The 19,193-nt window shown below is 39.0% G+C and overlaps 1 protein-coding gene across 3 annotated transcripts in view; it reads left to right on the forward strand.

The window, feature by feature from the left end:
- Positions 1 to 10,266, forward strand: part of disc1 (DISC1 scaffold protein) — a 42,438-nt gene extending 32,172 nt beyond the window's left edge. For 2 of the 3 annotated variants that reach the window (XM_072391285.1, XM_072391287.1), the window contains exons 12-14: positions 2,189 to 2,233; positions 6,848 to 6,964; positions 8,941 to 10,266. In XM_072391285.1, coding sequence (XP_072247386.1) covers positions 2,189 to 2,233; positions 6,848 to 6,964; positions 8,941 to 9,168 — 390 coding nt within the window. In that variant the 3' untranslated portion in view covers positions 9,169 to 10,266. Of the gene's footprint in view, positions 1 to 2,188; positions 2,234 to 6,847; positions 6,971 to 8,940 lie in introns of all 3 variants that reach the window. The other variant, XM_072391286.1, reaches the window with a different exon arrangement.
- The last annotated feature ends 8,927 nt before the right edge of the window (positions 10,267 to 19,193 follow it).

The raw sequence follows: 19,193 nt of genomic DNA on the forward strand, positions 1-19,193 counted from the left end.
GTTAGCTTGAAGGTATTTCTAAACAAGGAGAATGTGGGCGTAAGGAAGGCAACCATTTGGAAACTCTTTGGCTTTCTCAAAGAGTTTAATTCTACACAGCGCAACATTTCAGTCTGTTTCTGCATGATTATATGCGTTTAGTGGGAATGCATGTGAGTGTGAATTCTCTGTGCTGATCTATCCTGCTGTGAGTTCAGGTCCAGTGCCTCTGGGCTGACTCATTTTCTTCTCTTCTCACACTTTCCTCCACCCACGTAGTCTGATAGACCCGTCGGATATCAGAACAAAGCCAACAGAGCCAGCAATGAAAAAAATAGCCCACTTGACAGACATGTTTTTGGGAGACTATATTTTGTTATTTTGGCTCATTGTGATTGTGATTTGCCAAAATGTTTGCCATGACTTTTTTAATTTACACATCTCAGTATGGATTTACTGATCTGCGGCCAGAAGCAAATGTTTGTCAACCATCTTTACTGGCACTGTTGGCAGAATGTCTACTTGCATTCATTAAACTCAAACTTGTTTAATCCTCCTAATTTTTGCAGTTTTTCTAACTTTTCTCCAAAACCCGCTATGTGCATCCATTAATACACTCTTTGCATTGAAGTCTTCTGTCCCAGCCTTGCTTTGACTGGGTTTTACAAACTGCATGCAACCATTTTCTGCTCTTCCTTTGTTTCTCTCTTTCTTTCTCCCCTTGAAGCCCGGCCCCTCCTAACATGTCTCCAAGAACTAAAAGGTGAGACAGTCAACCCTTCATTCTCCTTCATATATATTTCTCTGTCCTTAAATATATAAAAATGGGAACTCAATGTAGCACATTTCTTGTGGCTGCATTTTAGTGTAAACCTGTGAACCTCTTAGACTAAATGAAAAGAGAATCAGTGCTCATGTTTTTTATCTGTAGCGGTCGAGAGAGATATCGCTTGCTGCAAAACCCTTCATGATTATAACCTGAAGTTTAAACTTTACTTTTTAAATTTTTTTATTTGTAGAGTAGTTTACAGGATGTGGGTGTTTTCATCTTAAGGCAACAGAGTACTTATTTTCCACTGGGATGCCAGATAATCTTAATAAATAAATAATAAATAAAACTGAAGGTGATAGATTGTATGTTGCCTTGAGATGGATGTAATTAGCCAGCAAACTTTTTCACATTGAATGACTAATCTTTAAAATGGTGCCTGGTGTCTGTTGTTTTGTAGCAATAATAAAATATTTTACCATTACAGCCGTTCCTCCTTGGCTACTTCACTCATTTAACGTTTGAAAGATAGTCAGTTTTTTTGTCACGTTTCCTTGTCTTGTTTTAAAGAGAGAGCATTAGGGAAATTGTCGGCCCTGGTTAGGTGATACTCAACCTAGCATGAATATCCTTTTTACATTTTCAAATTGGGAATCACAAAAATCCAAATCTTTGTGCTTGTACTTGACATCATGTCATGTAGCAATCTGATCACAGAAATGTCAGTAAAAATAGTAGTTCAATTAGAAAACGAAAGCATTTATTTAAAACTATCTCCGGTTTGTAATAGGTTCGAACTGGACTATTGTTCGCGGTGTAAACCTTGTAACCATTTGGTCCTCTGCCTTTAATCAAGCTGGAGGTTTTACCCCTTTACTGCAACCATTTAAAATAGAAAAAAACACACAATATTGTTCTCTCACCGTGTTTGCGGGGTAGAGTTCAGAATGGCAGTCCAGTTTGTGTGAGTGTTTCAAAATTGCATCAATTGAAACTACCAGACGCAGTATGAAGTGTTGTTGATGGTCGGCTGTGTTTACCTGAGTGCACTGCGATTACAGCTGTAAAACGCGCCGCCATTTTTAATTAAAAATACTAATTAAAACGGCTGATTATTATTTGTTGCTACTCGGCCGTCTTATGAACTTACCCTGAAGCCACAAACAGTATGTTCGCCTCCAAGTGGAACAGTAATTACCTTCCTCCTTAGCAAGGAATGTACAATTACATACCTTGAATACTAACAAAGGAAACCTGCGGCACAGATGAGCCAGTTATTGTGCTTCCCTCAAGTCTGTGTTGGTGATGAATTATTACGACCTCTTTGCAATATGTTGATGCAGCACACATACAGTTTGCAGACAGCCTGATTGCATTTTTAATAATTCATGAGCAGGTTTACAACTGTGTGACCTCAACAAATGTTCCCTTTTGTTGCAGAAGCTGGAGGAGTTTTTGTTCTGCATGGAGGAAAATCACCCCGAGGTTGGTAATGCTAACCGTCTCACTGTATGTTGTGGGAAGTGGGAATAAAGTATGTTGGTGAGGGGGAGGCAGAAGGGGCTGATAGTTGACTTTAACTTAAACATGACCCCTGTCAACTTTTTCTCTCTCAGATCAATACCGATATACATGAGAAACCTTGGCTGCTTTCCCAGACTGTCCTTAGTTTGAAGCTTGCCTTTTTAGGCCTTTATTTATCCAGGGGAATGTTTGCTGAACATGCACTTTTCATTTAGCCCTTTCCTGATTTATAATCACACATTTCTTCACACCAAGTAGGCAAACTGTGCAATGCCACGTACTGCATACTTGTTAAATGAGCCTCCTATGTTGGCTTTTGCAGCAGAGGAAGCTGATGTAAGTCTGCTACAATATGCAAGTTTGAACCAGGTTTCACTGTTTTAATTCATCTGCATACGTTCGCTCTCCTTAAGACCATTCACCAGACAAGAAAATTCCAAGGATAACAATTTCAGCAAACTCTTTAAACTAATTTTACAAAAATGATCCAACTTTCTTTTAACAACAACATCCACTTAGCCCCCAAAGTGAAACAACAGCAGGAAGAAAAGTCTGAGATCAACGACCCATTGTTCTAAAGATATGCAAGATGCTTAGGAGCCTGTTGATTGGTGATAGAAAAACTAGCTGACACAAAATGATTCAGTCACAGTAAAGTATAATGCATCACTGAGTCAAATGATATGATGGTCATTTAATGGTATCTTTCTTGTGATGGTGTTTGTGATAGTGTTGTGTAGGAGCTGGTCTCTCCACAGAGCCTCTGACCTCTTTCTCCTTTCCATAATGACTTTAAGTAAATGATTTCCACTCAGCTGCTGCCAAGCTGCTGCCCTGCTGCCACAATGGAGATCGATCGGTGTGTGTTTTAGCGTTCTTCTGTTTTCTTTTAATCTCTACTAATTGTTCTTTTATCCTCTGAAGGTCCTTGCATGTGCCCCCTCACACTGACCTACAGCACAAAACATGAATAGAGAAAATTATTCACTGAAATGTTTTAGGTTTATTTTCCTTTGAGTTATTATTAAATTTGTTTGATTGTTAAACAGTTCCCTGCTTTGATACGAACTGTTCCAGTTTTGTTTGCTTTGATCTCAGCTGAGAGGTCACCACCATTCAGCATATTATTTCAGAACTGGGGGATTTATTATATTCATAACTGCAGGCTATCTCTGTATATGATACACAGTATTTGTAGCGAGTGAGTACCTGTGAAATCAAACCCCTTTGATGTGGCACATGTGATGTTGGATGCCCCTCGAACTGCAGCTTTTGAGTGGCACTGCCAATCAAGCGTCACAAAGAGAAACCATACCTGCAAACAATTGTAGTAATGCTTTGTGGGACAGAAGTGCCCGAAACTGAAGCTGCATCCAAAATCCACTTCTCATTTGAATTGTGACTAAATTATGTATGCTCCAATCTGTCATCACACAGACTATAAAGTGGCTGATTTTTGAGTGCTTATTGATAGCAGCTATTGTCCCACAATGAAATGCAAAACATTTGTGTTGTGAATAGTGGTGAGACAGGGTCAGGAGGATTTGTTAAAAATAAAAAAAGGAAATACATTTTATTTTTATTTTTGATTGTCTAAAACTTTGCAAAGTCATTGGGTTAAAGTGAAAAGGACAGGTATTGTTTATTTTCCTGTTAGTTGAAAGCCGGAAAATATGCCTGGGGAGTTTTGGAAAAATCACAAAAAAAAAATGATAAATGTGTTTTGTATTCACTCCTAGATTGTCTTTATTATCCATTCTGGAACAACTGTGAACATTTACAGACTTTCAAAAAACAAGGATTTTTTCTTACATGTGTACCAGATTTAAAAAAAAAATTTTTTTCAATGTGCTGAAATACCTCTGAGTGCATTGACATAGTATCACACTGCTACAGCTGAAGACCTGCTCACATCTTATTCTATTCCTGCACATATTTGTAGGTCTTGGAAAAGGATAGTGAATTGTACGAAAGGATCAGCTCCCCAACAGGGCATCAGTAAAAATAGAGACACTTGTTAATCATAAGATAGTTAATTTCTTATTTAACGTGAATGTGAAAGCGTTATTGTTTGCATTTGCAATTAAAACCTTGAGTGTAAGAGCAGTGCAATGTAATTGCTTTGTATTGTCTACCCGTTGCGAAATATTGGGTAGAACAGCACCCGTGGGAATCTCCAAAATGACCTGCTGCCTCTCACTCATTATTGCTTAAATAATCATACCAGTGCATACAGGAGTTTGAATATTGAATTCCCAAATGATTTGTCCAACTGCATGTTCCTGTAGTCTGCTTTGTTTACTTTTGGACTAATAACATTAACACTAATGTGCAACAGGAATCAACACAGCAATAGGTAAATGCCTATGATTCTATTATGGAAATTGACATGTTGATGAAATCTCATGTCCTATGTTTTCTTCTTTGTAATGACAGAGATAGAAAAGGCACACATTGTTTTGATCAGCTGGGGCAGAACTGAAGGTTTGGGTACAAGGCTGCTAACTGCCAGGCATGTGCTCTCTTTTGTCACTCCACACAGTTGGCTTTTGTTTTTTATTCTCTGGTTGTATTGACTTTACAAAAGCCAACTGGAGGCTGGAGAGTAAAGAATCAATCAGCTATACAAACACAGGGCTAGTACCTGCTAAAGGCGCTCCTAACCTTGACAAACAAAGCTCAGTGAATCTATAAGTTCACCACCTCCTTTCTTGGTACAGGATGACATAGATCCTAGCATCACCAAAAGTGAAGCCAGAATACTGACATATTTTTGAAATTCCTCACACACCAAAACATGGTATTGTATACTGAGGCCTCATCTGCGTGTAAGTCTTACCTAATTAAATGATTGCATTAGAAATGATTTGTACACAGTGTTGTGCCTCGGGCTTGTTGATGTTATACATTTCTTTTTGGGTGTTGCATCATCTGGAGAGGGAGAGCTATTCCGGGCAGAGACCAGAGACACAACTTTCCAGTGATTGTTCTGACACCTCTGAGCTGCAGGGAGTTGGTATTTTCTACCTGCAGCTATGAGTCAGATTACACTGTGTGTTGTTTGAGGAAAAAAGCTGGATCTGCGTTCGTGTGTGTGAATGCCTATTTGCTCAAAGTCTTCTTTGTGTACCCTCCCGTGTGTGTCTGTGTTCTCTATGCTTGATAAGTGTGAAGAAACTAGGACACGATGTCTACAAAGGGGCCTGCTCTAATTGTGGCCGGCTTTGCTCTCAGAATGCCCTGCGCTACTGCACTCTGCACCTGGCATCCTTCAAAACACACTCAGCCTTGCTGCATCCTTAGTTGATGTGGAAATGTTCCAATGAATGTTGCACATCTCCTCCACGATAAGTCTGACTTATATTATGACTTTGGCAGTGCCATGAATAAATTTCCCAATTTGCCAACCATTTCTATAGCAGAGTCTAGTTCTTATATCACTACTAAACAACAAAATTTCAAGTTACCAACATGGAGAGCTAACAAGAGCTTCTATATTTCAGGAAGCAACCCTTGAATACTATACTCGTATTAATAACAGCAAGGGAGTTTGAGATTTGTAACTAATCTTGTAACTCAACATCGCACACACATAGTCATGTTTGCCAGGTAGAGACATAACGCATGTTATGGGATAGAAAAATGAATCCAACTGGGAGGTGCGAAATGTTTCCACTGCAGTAAAATAATGTTGATTCAAAAGCTACTTCATTTGTTATTGACAACTCTGTGGCTCGAATTTCTAAGTAACTCAACAGTTTAAATTCCCCCAAAAAGTCTCTGGTCGTACATAGTGTCTTTGGGTTCTCAGTCAGGTCAGTCCTTTTTCATGCAAAGACTGTTTATAAAGATTGTTGTTTTAACCTCACCCATCAGTTTGTTAAAGGCATATTTGAAGCCTCGTGTCTGGCATTTTGCCACCGTCGTTTTTTTTTTTTTTTGGAGCCAGAAAAATGATCATTTTTGGAGATGGTGGAGCTGGAATATGATACTTGGAACCTGATTTGACAAAATGAGTTACTGACATTTATTTAATTGTTAAATAATTGTTTACAAAAGCACCACTGCTGCTTTGATCATAAAGGCAGAAATTTTCTGAGGAGGTCATAATGGCTTGTTGTACATCGTTTATTAGTTTTATATTAAATCACTATCAGCCCCTGGTGGAACATAGTAGTATTCCATTTGCAAGTCACTTTGTTTTGCTTTTTTTCAGGTTTCAGACATTTTTCATTTTTAATATACAGTTTATTGTTTAACTGTACAGTAGTCAAGAAGGATCCACTCTGAGTAAAGCACTTTCTACAGTTTTCTGTTTATTGCAATCCTTCATTGAACTGCAAGATAAGGATCATATTGTCTGTAGTTATTGTTCGATATGTTTATTGATTCTCCATATCAGACCATATATTTGTTCGATATGTTTATTGATTCTCCATATCAGACCATATATTTGTTCGATATGTTTATTGATTCTCCATATCAGACCATATATTTGTTCGATATGTTTATTGTTTCTCCATATCAGACCATATATTTGTGGGTTTCATTTTTGATCCTTTCTTTTCTGACCAGGATGTTTGCAGCGAGGCTGATGCCACAGACCTGACAGAGCGATGTGAGCAGATCAGTGACAGACTAACGGCCTTAGAAGATGAACTGCAGACAGCTATTCTAAACCGGGATCAAGCCCTCACCCATATCCTTTCAATTCACCTTAGACATACATAAACCACGCAGTGTGCTTTTTTTTCTGTGCTTCTGTCTCTGTCCATTCGTCTGAATAACCTAGTTTCCTCAAGGCCTTTCAGCTTTCAAAAGTAAAGATCCAAACTACTTTTATGCGGACTAATGGAAGCTTACCCCAACTTTACCTTTAGAGTGTAAAAAGTCTTATTATGGCTACATTTTAAGGGAGGGAAAAGAAGAGTTTTTTCATAGACAGCTCGGATCAGAGGATTTTTATTGACAGGTTGGTCGAGCCAACTGGAAAATGAAATGGTAAAAGTCCATGCAAGCCCATTAGACGGCTCCTGATGTGCACTGCCAGTCACCACTGGCTGAGATTAAAGCTGACCGACAGGGGCAGTGCCACGGCAGATAGGGGAATGTCACTGTAATGACTCCGCTTCTGTCATATCTTAATGTCCATCCTCCGGCTGTCTATCCCCCACCCACCCCCTCTTTCTCCATCTGCCCACTTCCACTTGCTGGATCTGGTGAGGGGGAAATTACAATATCCATGATAATGACTCAAATCAAACTGTTGAAGCTGATTACAGGTCACAATACATCATTCTCGGTGCTAATTAGAAAGCTGATTTGAAATAGATTAGTGTGTTTTTGTCTCTCCACTTTTCCCCTCCTGCATGGTGGGCTCATTAAGAGAGGTCGAAAAGGGTGATATTTCAACATAGGGATGAAGACAATTTGCCATCTAACTCGCTTTATTTTATTTACTGATTTATTACTGATTTGAACTTACTATGTCTTTTTACATTTCCCGTCTTTAGACACAGCAAGACATATATACCTTTCTAAATTTATGAAGAGACTTATTTAGTTTTAGGAATCTCTAAAAGAATTGTCTCTTTCAGTACCCCCCACCTCTTTGTCCCAGTGTGGCCTGACTGTTTTAACACCTTGTCGATTCACTTTCCCCGCTATACTCTTAGAGGTCAGTCCAGTTTCCTCCACTGTGAGCATGATATCAAAGCAGACTGGCAGTTTGAAATAGACAGAGACTGGCCCACTCCTCTCCACTGCTCTGTTTTCATGTCCTTATATGTCATTTCTTTCTGATTGTCGAAGTCACTGCACTCGTGCAATAGAACCGTGGACTCTTGAGGACTCTGAAGATGCAGGGAAATATTGTTGGTTTGCAGAAATTGAACTGAAGCTGTACAAGCAATGGTGCTACTGTTGTCATAGTGACAGGGAGATCGAACCAGCCTACTTTAAGGGTCTTAATTGAGTCTCTGCTCTCAACAACAAGAAGTGTACAGACAACCACAGCCTCTGGGATTGAAAAATGAACACAAGGATGGGCAAAATTTAAAAAAAGTCAATCTCTGGGGTTGATTTGAAGGGTTTTCCACATAATCCTGAACGTCTTCTTTTCTTTTGGACCATGTTGGCCTTCAAATCGTGTCGAACTTTTTGCACTATTTATGAGGAGCTCTTTAATGGCTGGTTAATTATGAATAAGGACAATCTGTGTCCATTCAGACTGCAAAACGAGCCATCAGGCCCCATCTGCCATCAAAGTCATCCTTTGATTTGCCACTTAAACTGGACACTCGCACGATTAATTTGAGTTTCTAAGCAGGTTAAACAATCCCCCCACCGACAACAGCCTCTATCCCGTTTCATTGATGGGTTATGAATAATTTAGCTGAGCAATCTGCTTTGCATGGGTTCACAGTTGAGACGAGCTCATGAATAGTGAATTAGATAGGGTTAAATTGGGTATGACTTGATGATCTGTCTCAGGAATCTGTTTTGGTAGCCAAATTGGAGATTGATGACTTCACCGGGTTATGGCTGTCCTGTGCTATTATCATTAACCATTGGGGGCCACAAGTGTCACATTATTTGTCTGCTGGCATGCTTTTCATTTACATGTTAATGTGGATGCTTCTGAAAAATCGGATTCCTTCTTAACTCACTCTGCACAGACTTTAGAAAAAGAAGTTCAGGAAGTAAAGTCCACATTACAAAGCATGCTCGCACAGCTCCAGATGGAAGAGGAGGAGGAAGAAGAAGAAGAAGATGAGGAAGAGGAAGTGAATGAGTTGAACGACTCTATGAAAAATGGGACTGAGGAGGAAGAAGAGGAAGAGGAGGAAGATGAAGATGAAGAGGACCAGTACTTCAGTGACAGCTGGGACATTTGAGATGGATCCCTGTAGTGTTTGGGAGCACTCTTACATGTGGATCTCTGTGAGCTTGACCTCGATGTTGCAGTGAAAGTGACCTCATATCCATTTACTGTATGGCCTCACACAAAGCTCCTCACAAACAGCCTCTATGATATTATACTCCTGAAAGTTTCCACCACAAAGCCTTAGAAAATATTTGTGAAATTTCATCCATCTATAAAAGTTTTTTTTTTTAAAACATGACAGATTTCGTCATTAATGTGACACGAGACACTTTCTTCCAGTTTTTAGAGGGTTCTCCATTCTTACCAGCTGATAATGAGTTCCTTTGGTAACTTAGTCGATGACTTGTCAGTTTAGATGTTTTTGGGTACAGATCTTAATGTCATATCTTGCTGAGCAGTTATGTGATGTTTATTTTCTCACTTTTTACTGTGTAATAATGGACACTTTTGTTGCCATTTGCAAACCAGCTGTGTCACAGATGTAAAAAAAAGAATCAGGTATAAAGCAAGTGGAGACTAATGAATTTCAACCAGATGCAAGCGAGGGAACAATCTATACATTTTGTTTGGTCTTGTAATGGTTTTGCACAAAAACTAAAATGTATGCTTAATTTTTACACCAGTTAGTCACTTTTGTGTGTTGTTTGTACAACTTGACCTAATTCATATGTAATTTTGCTCATGAACTAACTAATTTGTGGTGCTTCAAAATGTGAGTTAACTTAAACATTTTCTCTTTCTTGGTGGAGAAAATGCCATGTTTAAGTATTATCTTTGCTCTTTTTAAACAGTGTTAGAGACAGTGTTGAATTTCTAAAATGCATCTGTCACAAAAATCTAACCGTCTTGGGAATACTGAAGGATGAAATTTCAGTGGGCACATAAAGTATTTCCAGCTGTTATTTGTCCACTGCTTGCCACTGATTAAATGTTATTATTTTATTTCAGAATGTAGTTTTGCTGGGTCTTATTTGATGTTTTGCCAGCAACATATTTGTATTTTTGCTCATTTTTTTGTTTACTGTAAAGAGTTTGAACTTTCCATACCATCTTTCATATTTATTCCAAGCAGCATCTCACTAATTACAGCACGTAATGTTCAGCCTAATGTTTGTCCTGCTGTTTTCTTCTTGTATTGAGTTACAGCCCCTCTGGTGATTTTCCTGAGAAAATGTGCGGGCGTGGTGCCAGGCAAGTGAGGGCAGTGGTGACATGTAGGAGATATCAATACAGTAATAAAGGTTGTCTAGTGAGGTCTTTAGGGTATACATGGCTTTTCTATGGTTATCTCACCTCAGCTGCAGCGCTGTGGCTAATTGGTAGGCAGTCTCACGGAGGACATAGTATGATGTTTTCTCTCCATCTGATTCTGCCCTGTGTTTTTTGGTAGCAGGAGGTGGGGAAGTGGGGGAATCCAATCCTCCTGGCTGTAAACACAGCACAGGGTTTTTCCGCTGCAGCACAATGGGCCTTTCTCACATTACCGCCAGGTTGCAAAGCACTTGCCTGGCCAGAAGCCTCCACAGCTATCAGCTTCAGGCAGTGCATAGACAGAGCCTGGCACAAACACACCTCCTGCCAAACACCGCCCCCACGTCCTAATTGAATCTGTGCTTACACCATAGTGTGCTCCGTGAGGCAGCTCTTGCTCATAAAATGACCATAAAGAAAAACCCAGATGGTTTTCAGCAGGCAGATATAGCAGGGTGAGATGTGCCTTAATGTAAGATGAAGCACCATGTGGTTTGAGATCCTGTATCTCTGCAGTTTGGTTGCTAAGATATTGCACACTGTTTTCACAGTCATGTGTAAAAGAAAGAACAACCTCTGTCAAATCTAAGGTTTTATATATGAGAACATTATTAAAAATAGATAAACAATTTGGTTCTTGCCAGGCTTTAAGATTAGGTAAAGACCACCTAAGCTAAACATGACATATTACACTGTAACCATACATGTAACAAAAACTGAGCCACAATACAGAGGCAGTGTGTGAAAAACTAAGTCCGACCTCACAGCTTAATAAGGGAGTAAGTAGCAGTCAAGTGCTGCAGATCAAATGTACTTGATCATTTGATCATCAGCAAGTGTGAGCCTCTTTTTTAAAGGAAGAAGTTTTGGAGCATTCAGCTGTATGTTAACACTTTGCCATGGAGGAATGACATCAGCAATAACTCTGGAGAAGCAATTTTTATTTCCCATCAATCTGGGAAGGATTATAAGGCCATTTCTAAACTACTTGAAATCCATCATTGTACAGTGAGAAGAATTTGGCAGGAGTTAACATCCCACCAAGTTCACCCCAAGGTCAGACTGCACAACACTAAGAGAAACTGCAAAAAACCCAAGAGCTACATTTCAGACTATACAGGCAGTTAGCATGTTAAATGTTAAAGTTGATGAGGGTACAGTTAGAAAAAGACTGGATAAGTACTGCTTGTTTGGAAGGATTGCAGGGAAAAGACTCTTCTCTTTAAAAAGAACATGCCATCACAACTTAGGTTTGTAAAGTCGTAACTGAAGAAAGTACAAGAGATCTTGAACGATGTCCTTTGGAAAAATGAGACCAAAGTGGAGATGTTCGGTCATAATGCACGGCAGCACAATTTTTAGGGAAACCAAATACAGCACATCAGGACAAACACCTCATACCAACTGTCAAGCACGGTGGAGGGCTGTTGATTTTGGCTTGTTCTGCAGCAACAGGACCCGGACACCTTGCAGTTATTGCAGTCAACCATGAACTTCTCTGTATTGTAAAGTATTCTTGAGTCAAATTTGAAACCATCTGTCTGACAGTTAAAGCCCGAACCTGACTGAAATACTGTGGTGGGATCTTGAGAAAGCTGTGCATGAATCAATGCCCACAAAGCAAAGTTTTAAAGAAGAGTGAGCTGAAATTCTTCCACAGAGATGTGAGACTATTCATGTTATACAAATAATGATTACTTCCCTTATTACTACTGCTAAAGCTATCAAATCATATAGTTTTATTTTTAACAAACAGCTTCTATTGGCCTAGTTTTTGTTAAATAGATTATGACATATGTGTTGTTCAACTTTAAGACTAGATAAGAACCAGATGATTTTAAAAACAGTTTCCTTCTATGTATCAAACCTAAAAAACCTGAAAAAGGTTGTACCTTTGTTTACCTGACCATACCCAATATACTGCTCAAATCTTTCCGTCCGTCATGCTCAGCCCTGTCTGTATCTGCTCCTGACAGGTTCCTGTTTTTGCATGACAAAAATGTGTTAATTACATTAAAATGACAGGATTTTGTTGGTCTCATTCTCAGAATTCATTCACACATGAGCACGGCTGTCTGCTGTCAACAAGAGGAGGTAAATGCATGATATAACAAAGGCAGCTGAGAAAAAGAAAAAAATGATTTAGCAGCTTGAAAAAATATGCAAACATGGGTGATTTTTCAAGAAGAATATTTTCTGACTGAATATGAATGAATTAATGAATTATTTTTTAAATGTATCTCTATTAGGAGATTTGGTTATTGTATCTGGATTTGGTTCTTGGCATTCCTTGTGAATTGTGATGTTTTCTGACAGTTACATGTACAAACTCTCTGAACCATGGGAGAATCCTAGATGGTGTTGCAGATTTTCTTCTTGCACTGCTTCAGCCAGCGACTGCTAATGAATGCAAATTTAGCTTTTTTGTGTGTTCATGCCTTTCAAATCCTCAGAGATTACCGCATCTTCCCCTGAAACTGACACTTTTTTCTTTCTTTTCTTTTTTTTTTAACATGCGAGTGACTGGTTGTCAGTTCTGGTCACTGAGTCGGTGAAGTGAACTCTCTTGAGGGTTCTTTTTGTGCCAATGAAAACTGGACAATAAAAACCCACCACTGGCAAAGTGGTCATTGATTTTCACCTGTGGTTTCAGGAACTCATTCAAATGAAATTATCTCCTTTATCATCTGTTAAATTAATTCAACAATCAATTAAACAGATAGAAAACTGTTGAATCAATAAGCAATTTAAATAATTAAACTGCAAACCCATGAAATCTGTACTTTTCTCCATCAAATTAAAAAAGATACTAAATAAAAATAGAGACAACAGGAAATAGCCTGCTTTTCTCTTTTTTTCCTGTGGTTTGATCCTGTTGTTTAACATCACCTTTTACTATGCAAACGTGGTGCCAACAGAAGCTACAGTAACCACAGAAACAGACCTATTTCTATTATTTATGGCCGCTTGTATAAGTAATGGGAAATCAAAAGATTGAGTGATATGCAATCAGAGATACATTTATCTATATTTTACTCTGCATTTGCTATATTCATGAACAGACGAGCCCTTTGATAAATTACACATAGCGTAGAGTGTTTCTGAAGAAATTCAGTGGTTTGAGAGAACAGAACTAGGTGTGCAACATGGACTTCAATATCTAAGCATTCCTAACTCAAGGTAGAATAATTTGGCTGTACAGGCTCAGAGCAGTAACCCCTTAAAAAAACATAACAAAAAATAATCTCCTATTCAGAGAGTATTAAAATCTTTGATCCTTGGGATATTACAAGTGAGAGTGAAATGCTGCAACCTACAGGGACTGCTGGATGTTACATAATGATGATATTGTTGGGGCAAGATTTGTCAGCATTATGTGACCAGAATACATTGTGGCAGCCCCATTCAATCTAAGGTCACTTTTTACTGTAGAACAGACAGCATTTGAAGCCCACTTTACTGCAGTGCATCCCCAGAATAACACCTCTGATACACAGTTAGGGATACATTTTTTTTTTCTTTGTTTCACTTGATTCAAAGAATAAACATGAAATCAAACTGTATAAGCATTTGGAGAGCCAAGGCCCGAGCTTGTGCCTCAAAAGTCGGTGATATGGATCTTTAGCAAACTTTAAAATGTCGTACATTTGGTCATTCTCCACTTTTCCACTAAGTTCCTAGAAACTAAGCTCTGCAGCTAATGGCTACACATTTGACTCTGATTACATTTACTTACAAAACAGGCTAAACAGCACTCTAATCCACTTCCTAATGTCAGCATACAAGCACGCAGACAATGAAATATGGTTGCTGGCTAATCTTTGCTAATTAGAACAAAACACGTCATAAAACCGAGGGAGATAAGAGCTCTGAAGAATAAGCGTTTCCGGTGGTTGGTAATAGATAAATGTAGCAATTGTATATCCATTTTATATACTCACTGCATCCTGTTAAAGCTGTCCTATCCATCCCTGCTGCTAATGGACAGAACACCAGTCCATCACAGGGCTACCACAGAGACACAACCAAGCACGCTCACACTCCTTGGTGCAACATGGAACCACCATTTACATGTCTTTGGCCTGTAAAATTAAGCAAAAGCAAAAAGTGAACCAAATTACCCACATACAGGTATACAGTGAACACTCAACACAGAGAATCCCAACCTGAGGCACAAGGAAGGAACCTTTTCCTTGTGAGTGATCTGTGCTAACAACTGTGCAACCCAATGACCAGGTAAGAGTCTTCATTCCTCGTGTAGCTTTATCATCCATCCATTTTCTATACCGTCAATCCATTAATCGGGTAGAGGGTGGGCTGGAGCCTATCCCAGCAGTCATCGGGCGAAAGGCGGGGTACACCCTGGACAGGTCGCCAGTCCATCACAGGGCCACATAGAGACAAACGAGACAAACAACCATGCACGCTTAGCTTTATCATGTTTTAGCTTTTTACCTGAGAGGCATGAGTTTGAGGCATGCAGGAAATGATTCGTCTCCTCTTCTTTTACCTCGTATCACTGTTTCACTAAGTCTTGTTGTTAGAATTTTTTCTTTTTTACAAACTTTTGAAAAAAAGGCACTGAAATGCCTGGTAAAGCTGAGAGAAAAAGTAGCATTAAATATATATTTATATATATAAATATATATAAACATAACCTTCACACTTTGGCAGGAATGTTAATATTATTTATAGTTGTGGTTTCCAGAAATCCAAAAAGGCTCCAGTGGCTGCATAATAGTGTTGCATTATATCACTTTACTTATTGTCAAATCTACTTTGGTCAAACTTTTGACAGTACCTGAACACAATACCCATCCTGGCTACAGTCCTGCATAAGGCCTGTGAGTGCTGCATGTTGAATATCTTAAAAAAGTTGCCTGATCAAACATTGCATTTATATGATGTGGTTAGTACCAGATTCCCTATGCTGTGAATTTTCTCTTTTTTTATAAACTCAGATAAAACGTGCAAAATTCTGTTAACTTTATTAGAAAATTACACTTCAGAGTTGTCACAATTGAATCTTAGTGACCTTGAGGAAAATTATATTTTTGGAGGAATCTGGAGAGAGGGCAAACACTCTCTACCGTGAGTTAAACCCAAGTTAGACGTCTGACAAGTGCTCATGTCAGAATGCTCTAAAATGGTTTTCTCAGACCCAATCGCTTTAAAAGCTTAAGCTTGCTTTTCTGCCCAGAAAACCATCAGAGTAATAAGATCAAAGTCAAGAAAAACTCGGTGTGACACACCATCAAATCTCTTTTATAAGATTTATAGTGTCCATGGAGTGTTGTGGAGCATCACTGTTGAAGCTCACACGACGGTTGTGGCAGGTTTTTTAAATTTCTTTTTTTTATTAAAATGAGTTTTGGTTTCATTTGAGCAAAGATGTTTGTGGTGCTATCCCATGTGAAGTATTAGGAGTATTGAGTATAGCTTTTTTTTCTTTTTGCTTGAGAAAACTGTGAGAACAGCCAATAAAGCAACAGATGGATTATTACTTCAGTGTCCAAGTAGGAAAAACATATTTTTAGTTATTCCTCCAGGGAGTGTTCCGTCATTTAGATCCATGGTGGAATGTATCCTCCAAGAGGCCCAGCCCTCTGGTTCACCTCGTACATCCCATGGAGACGGTGCTGTCACTGGAAGGCTGAAAAAAATCAAGCCATCTCTGCCAACCCTCCCACTTAGTCTCAAAAACAGACATGTACCACACCAGAGGGAGATAAGATCAATAGATGTGATGGATGGAGCTGGCTGTCTTTACAGGAGTGGCTGGAGGATGGAGGGGCAGGGAAGTGGAGTAATGAGAGTTCCTGTGAGCGATGGGAAGGTTTCTGCCATGGGAGGCTGGGTACGTGGCCCTCTTTCTTTTCAAATTGAGCTGCCAGTTTGGCCTAATGAGGCTCAGAGAGCTTGAGTCCCAGGGCGAGTTTCTCAGCCCCTATCTGTCTGTCTGTTTGCCCTGAAAAGCCTGCACCCACAGAGAACAAAGAACACAAGAAATGGTGAAATATATGTGTGAAGTTAACTTTTTTGAATGCTGGTCAGTCCGGCAGTTGATCGTGTTAGCTCCAGGTTTAAAAACATGCCACAATACTGTTTTAAGCTGTAGAGGTGAATTTTTGAATAATGCCTCAAGTTGTTCAGTGTATATCGTCAGCTTTAAGTCATAGTAACGAATCCAAAGTATTTTGAGCTGACTCTGCTGATACCGTCAGTTTAGTAGGACTTTCTCCACATCTATTTGTTCATTTTGTTTTAATTCTACCACCAGCAACCCTTTTGGTTCACTCTTTCTGCACTGATAAAAGTCGCTTTCAGCATAAGACTACGCTAAAGAAAAAAACAACTTTAAAATATCAGGTCTGTACTACAGAGAGAAAAAAAATGTTCTTCTAGGAGCTGGGTTAGACGCAAACATCATCATTCTCCCAGACAGCTCAGGATTATTTGTGTAACAGCTCTCTCCCTTGGAAACTCTCCGGAGAAGGCATTTAATTATTGTATTTGATAACAATATATTTAATTCTGTCCATATTTGAACTGGTAGACACATTTTTTCATGTTTTTGAAAAAAAGAATTGTAATTGTTGTTGAGAGGCGCACCCCATCACTGACTGCTGGATACAAATCTCTGCTGTTGAAAAAAAAAAAAACAACACATCATCACTTTGGGGGAATTATTTTTCACTTATCCTGTGAACCACTGGCATATGTCAGCGGTCAAAACACACAAATACATTCCCCACTGAACCTTGTGACCTGGTATTAATTTTGTTAAAATGTGGTCTTCTCTCAAAGATTACTGTGATGATTCTGTTTTGACATTTAACTCAACATTCATTCCAGCTGAAAGGGGTCACAGTATGTGTCATGCTAATCTGACCTCTAAGCTTTAGATGTCTTGATATTTACAGCATTCCGCTCAGTGTTAGTGAAAATATTTGGGTAATCTGTAATCACCCTATTTGACTTTTTAGTTTTTGGGATAGGAAACACAATTATGGGCATATACTACAGGATGGTTAGTCTGTTTTTAAGTTATACCACACATCAACACACATTTCGAGATCTCTTGTGGGAGTACCCGATTGACATATTGCATTCCTCGGCCCCTTACCCTAACCTTTACCCCCTTAACTTTACCCTAACCTTAACCGTAACCCCAACTGTTGCCCATTCCTAATTCTAAAGCTAACCATAAAATCAACTCTTAACCCTAAAGATAGTCTGCATCTGTCAGGTACTCAGTTTGTTGATACGTACCCAGTTTAAAGTCCTTACCAGGATTTGAAAACACACACAATTCAGTGTATTTGGCAAGAGCCCAATGCACTATTTATAGTGAATTGGCCTCGAGGCTTGCAACATCTTAATAAATGTGTCAAGAGCAGCTATATGGGTCCCCTTAAACTTTTCCATTCTTTAGAGCACTGATGCAACAAGACGACGAAGAGCAGCCCAAGGACACCAGTGTCACTTGGAATTTAAAAAGGAAGCGGAGTGAAAAAGAGAGGAAGAAATAAAGAGCGACAGAGAAAACAGATAGCAGTGAGAGCATTCCTGTAAGAGAGGATGCAGCTTATAGCTATAAAAGATTCAGGCTGTGACATACATCTGAGCATTGATGCTTCTTGGAATATGCAGCGCTGTTTCATCAACAACATAAAGTAGTTGTAAAATTTTTTGCTCTTTCCCTGGAACTCTTGTGTCCTTATTTATTATGACCCATCATTAGGAGGCTAAGTATTGGGAGTTACAGCTACCTACATCTCTCAAACAAATCACATTGCATCAGTTATCCAAATGAAATGGAAGTGGCAAGCCTTGAGAAGTCGACTCACAGCTGCAGGACAAAAGATAAACTTTAATGGGAACATCGTTATTCATCACAGAGCTTCAGAGTTGATATATCTTCAACACTGTGCCATGGCGCCAGGAAAAGGACGCTTATGATATAAATATGCACTTATGTTGTTTAAGTGATAATTCAGTGGGTGTAAATGAATTTATCTTCATTATAAAATAAGCTAGTAGTTATTTGTCTTTTGAATACATAATGAATTTATAAATTATCATTTGTATGCCAATAATGTCATAAAAGAAAATGTCTTTGCTGCACACCAGGTGAGTTTGTTTGTCAGACCTGTGTAAGTTGCCACAGGGCTCTGTAATACAAGTGTGTGACCTGTTAAAACAGTTGTAGTCTGACACATTTCAGTCTGCAGGGAGAGCAGAGACATGTCAGCTGTCTATCAGGTGATTAAAGTGACAATATCCATCATGGATTAGCAGCAATCCACACCACAGAATCCCTTCACTTAATATGATCTCACTATCTAAATTAATCCCAGTTTTCACCTCAGTCAGTTACATCAAGTTTTTTTGGATGGAACCTGGTTGTATTCTATGCTCACATAATGATTCATATGGACAAAAGCTTGCGCACCCCTATGTCTTTTTGTGATTTCGATTTTTGATTCCAAAAAGAAAACGTAATCATTTATTGAACTGACAAGACAAGTAAGATAACACTATGTCAAGCAAAGATTATTTTCAGGAGTTGTCAAAAAGAGTAAAACACGTCAAAATCTTTTCTATGAATTATCATTGAGTCATGTTTGTGCTCAGCTCTCTTAAGTTCTCACCACAGCATTTCAATCAGGTGGAGGTCTGGACTTTGACTGAACCCTTGCAAGGAGGAACGGCAGCAATATCCATTCTGTTTCCTGACTTTGACTCTGGATTGCTTTGGTATACAGAGGAGTTCATGATCTA

Source organism: Leuresthes tenuis, unplaced genomic scaffold, assembly GCF_036924035.1.
Source record: "Leuresthes tenuis unplaced genomic scaffold, fLeuTen1.0.hap1 SCAF_8, whole genome shotgun sequence".
NCBI lineage: Eukaryota > Metazoa > Chordata > Actinopteri > Atheriniformes > Atherinopsidae > Leuresthes > Leuresthes tenuis.